The sequence below is a fragment of the Gopherus evgoodei genome, chromosome 9 (assembly GCF_007399415.2).
Source record: "Gopherus evgoodei ecotype Sinaloan lineage chromosome 9, rGopEvg1_v1.p, whole genome shotgun sequence".
In the NCBI taxonomy this organism is placed as follows: Eukaryota; Metazoa; Chordata; order Testudines; family Testudinidae; genus Gopherus; species Gopherus evgoodei.
The window spans coordinates 27351794-27370065 of NC_044330.1; the positions used below are offsets into that span (position 1 = coordinate 27351794).

At 40.2% G+C, this 18272-nt stretch overlaps 1 protein-coding gene across 19 annotated transcripts in view; it reads right to left on the reverse strand.

The window, feature by feature from the left end:
- Positions 1–18272, reverse strand: part of MBNL1 (muscleblind like splicing regulator 1) — a 194155-nt gene that overhangs the window by 111903 nt on the left and 63980 nt on the right. For 8 of the 19 annotated variants that reach the window (XM_030576414.1, XM_030576418.1, XM_030576413.1 and 5 more), the window contains exon 3: positions 13483–13620. The exons of the other annotated variants lie outside the window; for them this stretch is intronic. In XM_030576414.1, the coding sequence (XP_030432274.1) occupies positions 13483–13620 (138 nt within the window). The remainder of the gene's footprint in view (positions 1–13482; positions 13621–18272) is intronic. 19 annotated transcript variants of the gene reach the window in all.

Consider the following 18272-nt stretch of genomic DNA (forward strand, 5'->3'; position numbering starts at 1 on the left):
TTCTACATTTGTAAGTTCGACTTTCATGACAAAAAGATTGCACTACAACAGTGGTTTTAAAAGTTCAGGTCATGACTCAGTACTGGGTCATGGAATACAAGGCATTGGATCGCCTTGCTCAGCACCCAGAGCCCCTGGCAGCTGGCCAGTAAAAACTAGTAGTCCCTACCTGTTCTGACACCACACTGCGCCTCAGAAGGGGCCAGCAGCAGGTACAGCTCGTAGGCAGGGGGTCACGGAGTTCCATACGCTGTCCCCGCTCTGAGCACTGGCTCTGCACTTCCATTAGCCTGTTCTCGGCCAATGGGAGCTGGGGCCGGGGGAGAGATGCCTGCGGGCGAGAGCGCACGGAGCCTCTTGCGTGCCTTAGCCTAAGAGCTGGACCTACTGCTGGCTGCTTCCGGGACGCAGCACGGTCTGCAGTTCCAGGACAGGTAGGAAGCCTGCCTCTGCATCCAGGCTGCGCCACTGACCAGGAGCTGCCATAGGTAAGTCTGTGCCCCAATCCCCTGCCCCAGCCCTGAGCCCCCCCAAACCCAGAGCCCCTTCCTGCATCCCAAACCTCTTATCCCCAGCCCCACCCCAGAGCCTGAACCCCCAGTCCAGAGCTTTGACCCCCTTCTGCACCCCAACCCCCCGCCCCAGTCCAGAGCCCCCTCCCACACCCTGAACCCCTCATTCCTGGCCCCACTCTGCAGCCCTTATCCCTGTACCCCAACCCTCTGCCCCAGCCCTGAGCTCCCTCCCACACGCTAAAACCCTCATCCCCAGCTCCGCTGAGTCGCAGGCATCAACAATTTTCTTCAACTAGGTTGCCAGAAAAAAAATTTGAAAACCATTGCACTACAGTACTTGTATGAGGTGATTTGAGAAATACATTTTTTTTGTTTTTTACAGTGCAAATATTTGTAACCAAACATAAATATAAAGTGAGCACTCTACACTTTGTATTGTGTTGTAATTGAAATGAATATATTTGAAAATGTAGTAAACATCCAAAAATATTGAAAATAAATGGTATTAATGGTATTAATCGCAATTAATTTTTTAATCACTTGACAGGCCTAATAAGAACTAACTGGGGTAACCAAATTGAGCTAAAAAGGGTACCTGACTGGCATATGGAAACATCAACACAAAATGTATAAGAGGGATAAACAAAAACAGAACAGAAGGAAGTGTGTTGTTACAGATAAAGACTGGCTGAAAAATTTTAAAAAAATAAAAGGATGATATGCTGTATTGTATGTAGTGCACAACCTAGATCAATGTAAAAAACAAGCAGCTACTCAAAGTGACAGATTTTGGAGCAAGATAAGAGATCAGATCAGGAAATACTAATGTAGATCAAGGAGGCCCTGAAATAAGCTATCATGTTCATTAAGAGATAAGTTTAATTATGAAAATTTCAATGACCCTGGAATTAACTAGGATAGTGATTATTGAAGAACTGAGGAAGCAACGTATTTCTATAGGTGAGTGCAATCTACTGAGTATCAGCAACATCCAAAACTATTCTGAATAGCTATAGAAAGTGAATCATATATGACAAATGAGATATCATTATTCTTTAACCTGTAATAATTCCAAATGGCTTTATAGACTACAGTATACAAAGAAATCACTTGACTCAATCTTGGAATGCAGTAGATAGCAACAATACAAAATAATTCATGACAGGATGAAGAGTATCTTATGCAACTAAAAGTATCAGGAAATTTGAAGTAGGCCTAGTGTAGCTCAAACAGTGGAATTTAGATCAAACCCCAGAGCTCATAAAGCTGGAGAACATGCAGGACACTACATTTTTCATAAAGTCAACAGATTTGAAAAGGGTCTCAAGCAACATAATGATCAAATTGAACAGGTATTTTTCAAGCATTGGAATTTGGGGGAAAAAAACGATGTGTGTGTAAATAAAGTGAAATCAAATCAAATAGTCAGATAATATTTTAAATTTGTGAAGCCTTAAAGATACAATGTGCAGTTACTTACAGAGTATATACTATTGATACGTACAGTAACCGATAGAAGAGGCATCAGAAACATCTTTTAAAAAAGAACAGGATCAAAGATACAGAGCTAGGATTTTAACATATAATCTGGTTTGGTAAATTGAAGTGGTAGGTGTATTTGAGAAGGAAAAATAAATGTTAAAAAATTATGGAAGTAAAAAAAAAATCTATGAACATCAGAGCGGCGATTTCTCCAATAAATGGTGATTATCTGCTAGTCCAATAGTGCAAGAAAAGAACAGTCTATCATAAAGCAACAATTGGAAATTAGAGAAAGGCAGACTTCACCATGCCTAACAATTACTCTATATCTAGTTACAAATTAATATAATGAAGATTTGTCTGGATCTAGATTCAGATTTCAGTGGTAAACAAAGCGGGAATCAGAAATACAAGTAACAGGAAGGAAACAGATTCTTAAAATTGAGAAACACTAGTTTTAAAGCATACATAGCTGAGATTAAGAAAGAAATGAGGCCATGATTATTGAAAAGTTCATAGATAAATGAAAGTTAACGTAGCCTAACTGGCAAATGTCTGCTAATGCTAAAGTACAATACATGCTTACTGACTAAGTAAACAGTCCTTCAAACCTCACCTTCCAGGCTGTGCACAGCTGTGGTACAATCAAATAGCTGGTCGCATTGCCAGAGAGACAGACAATAAATCAGAGAGGAGGAGTTTTCACTTTGCCAAATAAGACCTCACCTAATGCAACTATTCCACAAAAACATATTGTAATACACTGGTCATTATGCTCTTCAAAAGACTGACCCTGAAGGAATATAATGGACACAGGATAGAACAAAAAGAATGAGATACAGCTACAAAGATTTAAATCAGAAAGAGTAGTTCACTGAGAAACCACGTATCTCTCATCACAAATACCACACTGGAAGAAAAACTTTATCAAAACAACGAGGAGTCTGGTGGCACCTTAAAGACTAATGGATTTATTTGGGCATAAGCTTTTTACCTACGAAAGCTTATGCCCAAATAAATGTTAGTCTTTAAAGTGCCACTGGACTCCTCGTTGTTTTTGTGGATACCCCTCTGATACTAAGTTTATAAAAGTGATTGCTAAAAGCATCGATAGAAAAATATTTGTACTACAAAAACACTAAAGAGCACAGTAAACCTGGCAACCTCATCCTTGCATTAGCTTCATTTTTTGCACTTAAGAATACAGTATTTACAAGGCCAATGATGGGTAAAAACTGATAAATGCACAGTTTTACAAAAATACAAGTTCAGTGTTTCTATAAATGTACTGGGTTTATTTATTTATTATTCCTTTGGGGAATTTTAAAAATGTGTTCATCTGCAGTGTTTGTAACACAAACATTTCAATATTGTAGTGGTACAACCTGTGCAAAAATCAGCCCACTCTGACAATACTGTGTTAAAAAGGCTGGCATCCACAGGAACTTTGCCTCCATTAGGGTTTCTGCTTCTACCAGCACCAGTGTTAACAATGGTGGGAAATCCTTGCAAATAAGCTACCGTCTTGATATAGCCTTATAGTCCCACTCCACACTCAGCTTCACTGGCTTCAATCCTCCCACTGAGCACCTGGCCACATACATTTTTAAACCAGAAGGGACCATTATGTGTCTGACTTCCTTCATAGAATTTCAGTCAATACAAACCACACCTAAAGTTCTCAACCCTTTTCAGGAGCAACTGCCCCTAGGAATGAGGGAGTAGTTCAGATTCAAATCTCATTCAATCCTTTGCCTTTCTGATTAAACTAATAATGAGGACCCCAATTAGTAGTGGCTCTGGTGTAGACACCATCTCAGTAAGGAACTGGATTGAAGCAGCCAACTCACAACACACAGCTCAGTCATGATGATATTTAGCCAAATGGGCTGGATTAGAATCAGTGGCCATAGATGAAAAGCTATTGGCACTACACATTACAGTTTTTCAGGGTTACTATTGTAAATTCCTTGTTTTAGAGCTGCATTAATCACCAGCATGCTATTTTCTCTGGGCTCACACTTACCATCCAAGTTCCCAGCAAGAATGCACATTCAAAATGAATACAGCAAATTATTTTAAAGTGTTAAAACATTTAGATCATACAAATAAATCAATTAATAGAAAGTGCTGGTTATTTAACTTAAGGGAACTTAAAATTTCTGCTGTTATTTTTTACTTTGCCAGCATTAGATGTAATGGGGATCAGCTTTTATTGATATTAATAAATACAAGTTAAACACTCGGGTCATTAACATCTAAAATTGGCTAGAAGATCATGCACACGTTCACAGCTATAGGCCTACTAGAAGACAGGAGTTCATTATAGTGGCTCCACTCTGCAGCACGACACAACATCTGGTAACGGCTTAGAAAGACTATTTACAAAGGATCACATCAAAGATCTATGCAGTGATGGTGAACCAAAACTGCTCACTCCCAAGCATCTTCCAAGCACCATAAAAATGGAGCTCTGGGTACCAGACAGCAATTAATTGAAAAAAAACTCTAAAAGAAAAATCAAACCACAAAACTGTTTAAAATGAAAACAAATTTATAGCTACACATTCAAGTGAATTCAGAGTTAAAGCTCAAGCTCTTCTCTTACCTCATTTTATTGAATCTTGGTATAGTATAGGTTGCTAATGCCCCTTCCACAGCCTCCAAGGGAGAGGGGGCTTTATCTGGGCTGCTCCCTTTAAGGACTTCACCCATCTCCCCGCTTTAGGATTACAGTAGGGGTGGGTATTTTGAGTCCTGCTGTGGGCATCATGGTAGTTGCCTCTTTAGGGCTGGGACGGACACTTTCCTCCCTGACAGATGGGCCAGGCTGGAGTGAGTTTTCACCTCACTCTCAGCAGCCTGAGGACCCAGTAGGGAAGTTATGTTGTAACTTAGCAGGTGCCCAGGGCAGGTAATTGTTCGATACATATAAATAAATTAATAATAATAGGGGTTCCGGCTCCCAGACAAACCCGAACTGAAAGGAGATTAGAGGATGACATCTCCTAAAGAAGGCGGGGAACAAGCTGGGGTCCCTAAAACTCTGTCAGGGAGGACACAATCATCCCCTTTTCCCACCTCTCCCCTTAACCTTCATACAAGGGGAGGGTGATGGAATCCCAGCAATGGCACTGAGGCCAGGTTAACCGGGGCGGGAGTAGAGGGGGGAGTCTTGCAGCAGGTGGTACAAAGGAAGGATGACCTGCATTGGATGAATTATTGCCAGATAGTTCCAGATGTGGAACTTATTCAAGCTCCAGTCTAGTTAAATCACATTCCTGGCATCTTCTTGTCTTCCTGCAGTACCCAGGACAGATATACTTATGGCCATATTCTACCCTCAGTGTGCATGTGTGACTCCAACTAACAGCAATGGGAATTGGATTGAGCCAAGATATACACACATTTTAAATGCCTACTTACTCAGGCTTAACTCTAAGGGCCAGATTCTGCTCTCAGTTACTTAGGTATATCTCAACCATATCTCCATCATCTTCAGTGGAGGTTCTTATGAATAAAGTAGAATTCGGCCTTTATGTTTAGTATAATATATAGTTTGTGGGGATTCAACATGGTTTTAGCTTCACTATAAAACAGTAAAATATGTATTCAGTTTAATTATCCAGCACTGTTACATAATTCTGTGCCGTAGATCAGTGTTTCCTGAACGGTGGGTCATGACCTACCAGCGGGTCATAGGAAAGGTCTACGTGGGTTGTGCATACCCTGGAGGTGCTCATGCCCTCCCATGCTCTTTCTTTCCCAGGGAAGCAGGCAATGGCGTGGAGAGCAGGATCAAGGTGACAGCAGCAGCGCAGAGGAAGCAGCTGGAGCCAGTGAGCACAGGCAGCAGCAGCCTACTAGCGATTGCGGCCAGCACATGGGGAGGGAAGGGCAGGGAGAGTGACAGCAAGGGGACTATGGGACAATGGTGGGTCCCCAAAAAAGACAAAATGAAGTTGGTAGGTCGCCTTAATAAAAAGTTCAGGACCTGCTGCCTTGGATTGATACCAGATTCACTACTCCTAATCATTACAAATGTTTTTTTTTTAAAGTTACTAATATAGAATGTTTTTATTGATACTGATACAGAAATTCTTTTAACAAGCTTATTTTTCTTTGGTTGCACAATTTAAAGTTGCAGTGAAACAGAACGTGCTGTACTCAGCCATGCAGTCAGATTGACTGAGATAAGGTGAGTGAGGTCATATCTTTTACTGGACCAACTTTTGTTGGTGGAAGGCACAAGTTTTCAAGCTACACAGAGCTCATCTTCAGATTGACTGACAGGCTTTCTATCTTCCTACAGTTTTGTTCATGACCTGAGAGTGATTTCCTATATTAAGTGATTTCGAGACCTTATTGCCAGTTTTTGGATCAATATTTTACAAAGATAAAGCCACAGGCTGGATGTCTACCCTAACTAATTAAACCATATGAAACAAACACTGCTGTTGTAAACACACATCCGTTGTATCTTTTCATTGTTTACACCACTGATTCAGCCTTGCTTACTTGCTACAAAAAACTGAATGATAATGGAATAGAAGAACAAAAATTCCACGGTAAGCTATGGTATGCAAATAAAGAAAATCAATACCAGGACAGTGTGATTATAATTCAGAACACAAGATGACATCAGCTGGTTTCACAGGGCCTCTATCTTCTTATTGTTGATTACAAAGTTTCGGAATAGTCTTGGCTAAATAAATTATTTCTGGATTATTATTTAAATGCTTAGGTAGAGGTTCCCTCAGCAATACTGGAACTACATCTCTTCAGCTAATACACACACTTATTATGGAGCTGGTAGACTTTTCTTCAACTAAGAGACCAAGTTTAGCCATAGAAAATTGTAAAAGCGTAAATCAGGTGTCCAGTGCTTTGTCTGTACATTACACAAAAGATGGGTGGTAGATTTTTGACAAGGTGGTAAGAATGATAAAACAATCTTTGTCTCACTGGCTTTTTGGACTGGAATTTAAATGGTGCTTGTTCCAAAGAGAGGGGCAAAGAGTGTCACCTCTGAAAGTTGAAATATTTTTGTTCATTTGTGGATAATAGAGTTGCTGCTTTTTTGAAAGGGGAACAAACAAAAGTGGAAGATGCTTAAAGAGCATTTTTAATTGATGAGTGGGGCTCGGGAAGTGGCCGAGTGCACGTGAATAAGAAATTGCATTGTTGGTAGAAGAGCTGTTTATTTACAGAGATCATATTTATTACATTTTCTATGTACAGTGGTTAATCAGGAAACAAAGCCAGAACTATGTAAGAGCTGTAACATGGAGCATCCTAGACAGCAACGTTCCCCATAAGGAAACACATCTGCATGGAGGCTAAACCTGTTGAGCATCTCTAGCTGACAAATCTGGATCATCAGGCTATATACTGCCCTGTTCAGGAGGGGCTAGTCAGTGGTGGGCAACCTGCAGTCCACATTTGGCCCATCAGGATAATCTGATTGCAAGCCGCAAGACATTTTGCTGACACTGACCGTCTGTAAGCACGGCTCCCCAGAGCTCCCAGTGGCTGCGGTTCGCTGTTCCCGGTCAATGGGAGCTGTGGGAAGCGGTGACCAGCAAGTCCCTGCTTACCACTGGGCTAGGTCCTTTAATGAGATGGCAAGAGGAATACACATCTCAGAGCAGCATAGGTACGGGGAATAGTTGGGGCAAAAGCCCTGAGCTGGATGATCATTTAAAGCCAAATACTGACTTCCTTGATCAGTATTTATTAAGAAAAAGAAGTCAATGGTAGTTTGATGTAAAATGTATGTAAATTGTGCAAGGACCTCAGGATTTGTCTCCCTAGAAAGCAGAGCAGAAGAGATATGTAAATGACGGATGCAACTTCTGACCGTCTGTAAGGTCTTACAAATTCTTTGGTTTGAATGAGGTGGGGAACATGAGACTTATACAAAAAGAGGTAAAGATTAACTACTCCATGCTACCTAGACTAATTTTGTAAACATGGAAGGGGAAAGGATTTGAGGCATGGGGAAAACCGTGGAATGTGCCAGAACGGTAACTCCATTGAGCCCCTTGCTTACTGCTGAGGCTGCTAACAGTTGCGGAGGTATTTTTTGTTCCTAAAAAAACACCCACTTGACCCATAACAGCAGTGAGATGGTAACATCTTTTGGGAGCTACCACCTTGGCTAGATTTGATATAGAGGTGAATAGCTGTATAAGTCATCACTAATCTCCTGATTCATACTTATCCTATGATACTAATGCCTGTGGACAGGAGTGAAGTATTTACACAAACACCAAATAATTGGACATGCCATTCAGCCGCAGTCAAATAAGAAACCATATCAAGGCCTGAGAAATAAAAAAGCAATAATAAACCAATAGGTAGTCACCCTCATATCATCAGAAAGCAAAATTCACTTAGGTGTTATTTTTACTGTACTATTATATTAATAACTTTCTATTATCCTAAGAAAGTATGAAAAATAATACACTGCTAATAAATGTCTATTTGCAGGTCCACAGGAATTTCTATACTTATTCCCTAATTGTAATGACAATTTGTTATTACTTCTGTTACTGAGGAGGTTTTTTGTTTTTTTTTAAACTGCTGGTTGGACTGCGTGAGTGAGACAGACAATTACTGGTGTTTATATATTGCCATAGGTGGTGCACAGATTGTTACAACCACCTCCTCTTCCAGCCCACCTTCACTCTGCCACAGCCAAAATGGAAACTGGCTTTCTCCTGCTCTGGAAGCAACAGCTCTAGCTGATTAGCCAAAAAGGGGCCTCTCTCAGCTTGAGCCAGTAAGAACTCTGCTAAACACATTGAACTTGCAAGTCACTCGCTCTATATTATACCCAGGCCAAGTATACAGATGTAGGGAGGCCTAGAAACATGAGGCCCTCTCAGATAACTGTTTATGGGACACTATCCCTCATTCAAGATCAGACAGACAAATCAAAAACCTGAATGCAATGGTGTGAAAGGAAAAGATTTATTTCTGGGTAGCCATCATTTTGGGTGAGGTGGAGTCTATACAAACAATGTGGATTACATGTCACTACAAGACATTTCAACACTTTCTTTTACTCCTCACCACTCAACGAAGAAAGGTGTTCAATCTTTGTTGGTGTTATCTATAGAACATATAAGTTCAAAAAACTTCCTATGACCCAAAGGCTTGAATAGTCCTTGCTTAAAATATTCTGCCATGAAGATGTGGAAAATTAAAACTTTTCTGTGTGCTAGAGCCAACTGAGCTGATGAAACAAGAAGTAATGTTCAGAATGAGGATCGTGTATTGTGATCTCATTCAAGATGCAATTTTTTCCTCTGTATACAGTGCATGTGTGAGGTGAAATCAAAGTTGCAGAGGTGAGAGCGTCAGCATTTTGGGATGAGCCCCAGGAAAGTATTTCAAGTGTTTGCTTTATAAGAATCTAAATTCTCCTTTAATATGTTGGACACACATCAGTGAGAAAGGAGAAATGCTCAATTCTGGGCATAAAACTCAAATAAAATAGACTTGAAATAGCTTTTGCTCCTTCCTCATGGGACTGTATATTGTTTTACCATATCTGGAGCCAGCCACAGAAAGACAAGGTGAGCAAGACCTCTCTAAAACCTTGCTATATTGAAAACTGTATAGGTGAACCTTTACTTATAATGACCAAAAGTCTTATCCACCATTTATCAACAATTATTGTTCTATAGAAGGCTTTCAAGTAGGGAATGAAGAGGGGTAGTGCATCAGGCTGAGGCCCTGGTACCGTCTGGTACAACCCCGGAAGCTTCATGTCTTCCTCCAGTGAAAGGAAGGGAGGCAGTATGGGGCTTCAGAGGCAGTGCTGAACAAGATGACATCAGTACACCAACATCCAGTTCTCCTTTTCTCCTCACATGTATATAGTCACTCACCAAAAATACCCTGGGTAGCAGGAATCTGTTTAGTGCCTTTGTATCCTGTACCTGCAGTACAAGAGCTGACCTCTGGAATCCAGGCTCTGACAATCTTTACTCCTGGCATCTATGCAATAGCCAGAAACAGACACCACAGGCCACATTTTCCATAGAGGTCAGGATCAGATTTTCAAGTGCTCAGAACCCACCAATAGGAACAGATTTTTAGAGAGGTCAGCTTTAATTTGAGTACCTAATAAAGGTCAGATTTTCATAAATGCTCAGCAGTTGACATTCTGGGCTCTTGAAAATCTGGCCTCAGCTGTAATACTGAGTAAGACAGATAAGGCAATGTCCGGCCACATCTTTGGAAACCTGATTTAAGTTTAAGTAACACTGAGGTCCAGTGTATTAAATGAATGGTTATGTATCATTGCAGGCCAGGATTAGGTGTAACCTCCGGGGGGGGAGATGTGACAGACGTGAGACCTGGGAGTTCAAAGGACTATACTGGAAATGTTGCAGAGAAGCAGGGACTTTAGTAAGAATAACTGTTAAGTGGGTTTCCTGGAGAATATCTAGAGACATTAATTGCAGATTCTCCTCCTCCAATTATGCAAAAACCCAGCCTTTTGAAGCTAAGCCCTGAGGAGTGGGTCATTATCTGCTGACTACCTGTTCCTGAAGACTGGCGATCAAAGGCCCAAGCTGTATAAAGAAATGGCTAAACTGTCTAGCCTGGGTTCTGGTTCTGAAACTGAGACTTCAGACTGTTAGTGCTATGTCCATTAGTAAGTGTGAAAAGAATCAATCCCTACAGCAATATCCTCCAATTGGTGGTCACAAGGTCTGTTACTATTAACATACTGAAAGCACCATAACAATTTGTATAATTAAAATATCAACACACACAGACTACTAATTCAAGCCCACTGAAACAAACATAAACAAAAAAACAGCAACCTATTGGACTGTGTATCAAATGATCAATACAGAACAGCTGTATAAATAGAACAGAAATAAAAGGAAAGGGAGGAAAAAAGAAAGGTGAAAAGACTTTCATGCATACCCAGTACTGGAGAGCTGACCTAGTTCCATTATTCAACAGAAATCAATCAAATCAGAAAGCATTTTCCAAATCTTGTGAAAAGTAATATTGTTCCACATCTTGCAGCAGCCATTTTTCAAATTTAGGAATTAAGCAAACACTTCTGAACCCTTCAGCAAAAGATCCTTCCAGCTGGCAAAGATACCCCTAAAGGATTCCTTTAAATACAAATGCAAGGAAGCCAATTAGTCAGCATCAAAAACACAACAAACTGCACAACCTAGATAAATTGGTTGGTACCCTTTGCAATCATTACAATTCTCAACAGAGAGGCCACAGAAACTGAAGTACAGGGGTCTTAAGATTCATGACATTACATCTCTTAGTGATTCATGGTCATTGTATCCAGGGCCGGCGCTTCCATTGAGGCGAACTAGGCAATCGCCTAGGGCGCCAGGATTTTCGGGGGGCAGCATTTTGCCGGGCGGGGGAGGCAGGCGGCTCCAATGGACCTGCCACAGTCGTGCCTGCGGAGGGTCCGTTGGTCTGCGGCTCCAGTGGAGCTACCGCAGGCATGCCTGCGGACGGTCCGCTGGTCCCACGCGGCTCCGGTGGACTTCCCGCAGGCACGGCTGCAGCAGGTCCACCGGAGCCGCGGTCCAAAGGACCTTCCGCAGAAATGGCTGCGGCAGGTCCACCGGAGCCGCGGGAGCGGTGCGCAGGGCGGCGAAATGGCCGTGCGCCTAGGGCGCGAAAAACTCTAGCACCGGCCCTGATTGTATCTCCACACAAGAAGGTCACTCAGGATAGCATGATCATAAGAGAGCTCAGTTCCTTCTATTCCAAAACCACAGGTTTCATATGTCTTGGTGGAGATTTTCCTCCAGCAGACAAAGTGCTAAGGAGTATCCTTTTATAGGATGCAGGACAAGATAGCGATATTATAAGCAATATATTACAGAGTATTTTGAAGATATAAAATTCCATATATTATTGATAAATATACACTAAATTTGTTAATAGTAATGCTTTACAGATGCCACTGCTCTTACCCATACTGTACTTGTTCCATGAATAATAACTTTAGTCTCAAAAGGCTGTCAAGCCCACATCTTTCAAAAACACATGGGCTAAATACTGCTCTCATTTAAAGCACAGTAACTGGGAACAGAACTGGGCCATACATTGTCTTTTTTAATGCAAAGAAAGAAACTGCTACTGTGTTGGTGTTAATGAGAACAGCTGCAGAAATAGAGGATCATGTACACAAATCAGAAAATGTCAGTAACTGTACTAAGAGAAATCAACTGAAAGCCAAAAAAATACTGTATCAAGAATGCACACACAGAGAATGAGACAAAGAGAAAGGAAAGAGGTCCCCACATTGAAATCCTAAGAATTACTGGAATCAGAGGAGAATCAAGTATAAAATTCTGAAAAATATCTTGATAGTAGCCCTTGTACAAAAAAAATAAAAAATTGTCATGTGAAATAAAAATAGATGAGCATCAAGGTCAGTTACTCTTGTCAGACCAGATGTGTGGAGAATTCCTGTTCTATTGACAGGATAATAAGAACATGAAATAGATTGCCAGGTAAGGTTGATGGGGCAAACACAAGAAAGACGAAGAAATAATCAGAATATATACTCTGAAATATAATAAACTACAATGATGTAAGTGTGTTTATTTACTAATCAGCATGCAATTTTCATTTTGTTTTTCTTTAGTTTAAATATCTCTTGGGTCAAATATATCTAATATATCAAAAAGAAACTGAGCACAAGAGAATGGAAAATCTGTTTATCCAATGACTACTGTAGGTGTCTACATCTGCAATGCGATCAGCAAGCTACTGTGTCAATGACCTGCATTGTGTCCTGAGCACACAATGTCTCAAAGAGGAGAAAGAAACAGTCTGCATTCTAGCTACAGTCTTGGCTTTGTGCCACATACAGACTACAATTTTTAAGAAACTTGAACTTCGCTATATAAAAAAGGGTTATAAGATGGATTATCCAACAAACATATTTCAGGTTGAGAATGAGAATCCACTACTCTGATTCCAAATGCAAGAAGCTAGGCTTTATGCAATAATTCACAGTAAGACTTCTGAGTCCCTAAAATCATTTGACTCTGCTGATTAACATGTCTAGCTGCTCCTGTTTTTATAAAAACATACAGCTTAAATTGTGTTAAACTGTAAAGTAAACCACAGAACTACCAATCTGCAAATACCAAGAATTAATGCAGGCTACAATGAATACAAAATAGTAGGAAAATATTAATGACAAGCATTAAATCTGGGAGAAAAAAAATCAGTTCAGTTAAATAGGCAAACATGGATGCTTATCTGGTGTTATTCTAAACTTTTGAATCCAGAAATCAGACAGGTTACCTTGTGAAAATTACAGTACTTCCCATTCTCAATTACATTGGAAATACAGTAAGAATAGTTTTCTCTCATGGGGTAAAAATCCTCCTAATTCAGACAACTAACATGAAGCCTGCACAACTTAAATCTCACTATTAGAAGACAACTGGTTCATAGGGCTTGCCCTGGGCATCTGCACAGAGGTGATTTTTCCCACTTCCAGGGCCAAAACCTGCTTGCCATACTGTACTCCCACAAACTCAGAGTGACTTTGATAGGATGAGTTCAGCAAACAGGATCTGGCCTTTAGTCCTGGACATACCTAGGAAATGGAGTGCAAAAAATTAAATCAACCCAAAACAAAATGGAAAGAAAAACTAAAACATATTTTGAAAGCTCTTATAACAAACGGTCTGAATTTTATTTCATTCTGATTGGTTCCTCCATTCCTAAAAAATATTAAGTATTATCATGCTAGAAGTAGACTGGTTACATCATGGTATTTCCAGGCTCTGTTTACACCTGACAAATTCACCTTTGTATGGTTTCTGATGAAACCCTGCTTTAACTACAGAACTGTGTAGGAAACAGGGAGCTTCTTGTAAATGTTTTCCACTCCAAACAATTTTAAATTTCCAGTTGTTAAGACTACACAGACACTATTTTTCCTAAATAACACTGCTATCTTTGTATAACTGCCTTCTACCTTCATTAAAAGGGCTGTGAAGTTTCCCCTCACCTTCCCAGATAAAGATTGGGTATTTGTGTGTGACAGTGAAAGTTGGAAATAAGCTTGCATAATTCACTTTTTACATTTTAAATGCAATATTTAATGGGACCATTGAGAAGGGGCTATTAATGGGAAAGCATAGGTTGTGGAGTTGTAGGTATACTGATTACAGGCAGTTTATCTCCATCTCCTCCAAAGATGCAGTGGTTTGATTTATCTGATGTCAAATTAAGAATGAGGCATTAATAAAGGCTATCTGGCTGGATTAAGACTGAGATAATAGTTCTAGGATGGAATGAGAAACAACTAGAGGCATAATTGCAACCATTTCCTATGCTCGTGATTAACGACATCTTGTCATTTGTTGGGAGGTTCGTATGGTAGGGGTATTGCTAGATTTCCAGATGGCAGCAATTGCCAGGACTGTTTCTTATCATTAATACTTTACAATGAGGTTACGTCCTTTTCTTCCAGCTGTGACCTCACTATGGCTATCCTAGCCTTTGTCACATTGAAGTTAGACTACTGTAGTGTAGTGTACATGGGGCTAAACCTTCAAACCATTTAGAAAACTGAACTAATGTAGATTATTACTCCAGTCTATTATTACTACTCTATGTACACTCAAAATCAGCACTTGCCCCCAAAGAGCTTGCAGTTTAAGAACAAGATGAGAGGTATACACAACTAACTATGGAAAGCACGGGACAACAGACTGTACAAGTCTGTATGAACTACACTGATACTTTCAAATCTGCACTGGCTACTAATGGATTAAATCTGGCAGAAAATTTTCCAGTGCAACACTTTTCCATTGGAAAAGGCTGACTTGACAGAATCTAAACATTACATGGAATGTGTCCATCCTAACTCAACTTCAGGCGGGTTTTGTGCCTGCTTGCCCACCTGCCTACCTCTTCAGGCTCCCTAGCTCCTCAACAGCCAGCCTGGGAGGTAGGAGCCTGGGGAGACATAAAGCTTGGATGCACAGGAAGGTTGCACCAGAAATTTTCAGCGTTCCATTTCAATTGTTTAGAAACAGAGTATATTGAAATGTCCCTCTCACAGGAAAATTTGCACGTCAGAACTTTTGTTCCAACTTAGAACTAACTTTTTTCTAGAAGTGTGAAATTTTCTGTGGAATAGAAATTCCAGCTCCCATACTGCACTACAACTGATTTCAGGGTGAAGGTTAAGGTGCTTGTTTTGACCTTTTACCTTGAGAGACAGCCTCTCCCCTTGTGACACCCAGGCACACGCGACTGTCAGATATTCAAGCTAATATCTGGCAGTGGGGGGGGACCTGTGCTCTGTAACACACTTCAATTCATTAGATGCCGCATTTGGCAACTTCAGAACATGCTGCGAGAGTCACCTGTTCTCCCAAGGCATTCCTGGGAGGAGGAAAATAGTGGGTAGTGAGTCGATAATTGTTAATGAGTCTTGACCTTGCTGGTGGCCAAAAAGGTTTCTTTAGAAGCTCTTGCTCTGGATTTAAGCATTACTGATAAAGTTTTGTTTGTGTATTCAGTATATGATGAAAACATTTTGTTTTATGTTCTGAGCCTTAATTTAAGATACGTATTTGAAAACTAAACATACTTTATTACCTTATCTTGAGCATCAACCATGAAAAGGAGATAGCAGGGGCCAAATTCTGCTCTTATCGGGAGTTTTGCTATTGACTCTCTGGAAGCAAGTTTGCATCTTTATCCCAAAGCTCTGGGTTTCCAATTATTTTGTAACAGAGTTTTACAATATTTTGCATTTATTATTCATATGCTGTCAATTAGTTTCTGCATTTTTCACACTAATAAATCCAATATTAAAAAGATAATTAAATATAGTTTTAAAAAGCCAGTAATATTCAAAACGCATACGGTTGGAAAAAACAGTAAGCTACCCAGAGCAATCACCCATCTCCTTCAACGTGTACCCATACAAGCCTAATTTCAAACTAAGAACAGCTATCAGCATTAACAAATATAACATATGTACAAAAATATTCACAACAAAATCCCAAACCACAAACGTGTCTCAAAACAGGTTAAATGGAAGTTCCACGTAAGGTTGATGATACTTTCAAGTGAACTTGAAATCTGAAACTTGAAATCTGGGCCTCGTTATAATTTTGCATCCAAATCATACAAAATTCATGGTTCTGAAGCCAAGACCAGGAGAAACCTGATGGCTTCGTTTTAATGTTTAACTTTTAAGTCTGGGGTTTGTTCAAAACTAAAACTGAAAGCCAAAGTTGAGGGATGCAAACACGCGTTGATCAAACCAGAGAACATTTAAACAAGATCCTAAAGAACCTCTCCAAAGCTTCTGAGCTTTATACAGCTCTAGGGCTAGATCCTCAGCTGGTTTAAATTGCCATAGTTCCATTGTGTCAGTGACCAGGATGTGGGCAGCCAGGCCAAGTGGTCAGAGCCAGAGTCTGAAGTCAGGAAATCAAAGCCAAAGCTCAGGACCAGGTTATCTGGAGTGAGGCCAGGCAAGAGCAGGACCAGTCCCAAGGAAGGAGCAGTGTGGGAACAAGCTGGCACAGGAACAATCCCAGCTATAGGCAAAATCTCTTTGAGCAGCCTATTGCTGCTCCCTTGGTTTAAGAGCCACTGTGCTGACTCTTCCAACACCCCAGGCAGTATAACCAATCAGGGGGCCTGTCACAGGCCAGCTGCACTCATTAGGATGCCCAGAGACTGGCTCTGTTGCAGGCCCCAATTCCTGACAACACTGACTTCAAATCAATTGAATCCATGGAGCGATGAAGTCAATGGACTTTAAGAAATCACTTGGAAGTCAATGAAGCTATGACAATTTACACCAACTGAGGATCTGACGCCTAGTATTTATCCCATAGGCCTGAATGACTGATTGTTTCCTATTACTGTGAATACTGAAAATGTTTAATGGAAACCTCTACCATAAGAAATTGCTTTAGGAGCCAGTTTTAAGTGTAATCACTCAGGTATTTACATTTTTTTTAAAACAACTTCAGAAACAATTGAGCAATATTACAAGTTAAAGCAGCAAAGAATCCTGTGGCACCTTATAGACTAACAGACGTTTTGGAGCATGATCTTTCGTGGGTGAATACCCACTTCTTCAGATGCATGTGGGTATTCACCCACGAAAGCTCATGCTCCAAAACGTCTGTTAGTCTATAAGGTGCCACAGGATTCTTTGCTGCTTTTACAGATCCAGACTAACACGGCTACCCCTCTGATACATTACAAGCTAGTCATTTCTGAAATAATTTTGATATTGTTCTATTTCAGTTGGCATACAAATATATTCCAACAAGTGAATGCAGCAATAAGTACACGACTAAACCCTCCTTAATATTTTCAAAAACAACAGGGAATACTTGTGGCACCTTAGAGACTAACAAATTTATTTGGGCATAAGCTTTCATGGGCTAAAACCCACTTCATTAGATGCATGGAGTGGAAAATACAGTAGAAAGATATATATATGCACTACATGAAAAGATGGGAGTTTCATGTACTGTGTATATAAAAGATGGGAGTTGTTAGTCTCTAAGATGCCACAAGTACACCTCTACCTTGACACAACGCTGTCCTTGGGAGCCAAAAAATCCTACCACGTTATAGGTGAAACCGTGTTTTATTGAACTTGTTTTGATTCACTGGAGTGCGCAACTCCACCCCCCCCTTTACCGCATTATATCCAAATCCGTGTTATATCAGGTGGCGTTATATCGAGGTAGCGCTATACTCCTCGTTGTTTTTGCTGATATAGACTAACATGGCTACCACTCTGAAACCTGTTAATATTTTCAGTTTCTTAGACACTTAAATCAAATAGTGTTATGGATCAATCAGGTCCAAACTATGCACAAAGTAAGGAGAATGGCCATATTTACCTAAGTAAAACTGGGCACACAGCTACTCTTCATAACTTATCAATAAAATCACTAGTTTTGTCTTCAGAGATATCTGAAAACACACCAGCAATCATTTCAGCTATAATCATCTTTCTCAACTTCCTAATTGTTGGGAATATGTAAAAAAATTAGGAGGCAATGTCCAAAATGCAATATATCATCTTTTCAAGTCAGTTAAGGCAGTAATATTTTCATAAACGATATCTACCTATTGAACTACCTTGAAGAATTTTAGTCCTGAATGAATGTCTTTTGTATTTTTCTCTCTTTTCTCCTTCTGTCTCTTCAAGATTTTATAAAAGAGCATTTTCCCCCTCAATATCTTTCAAAC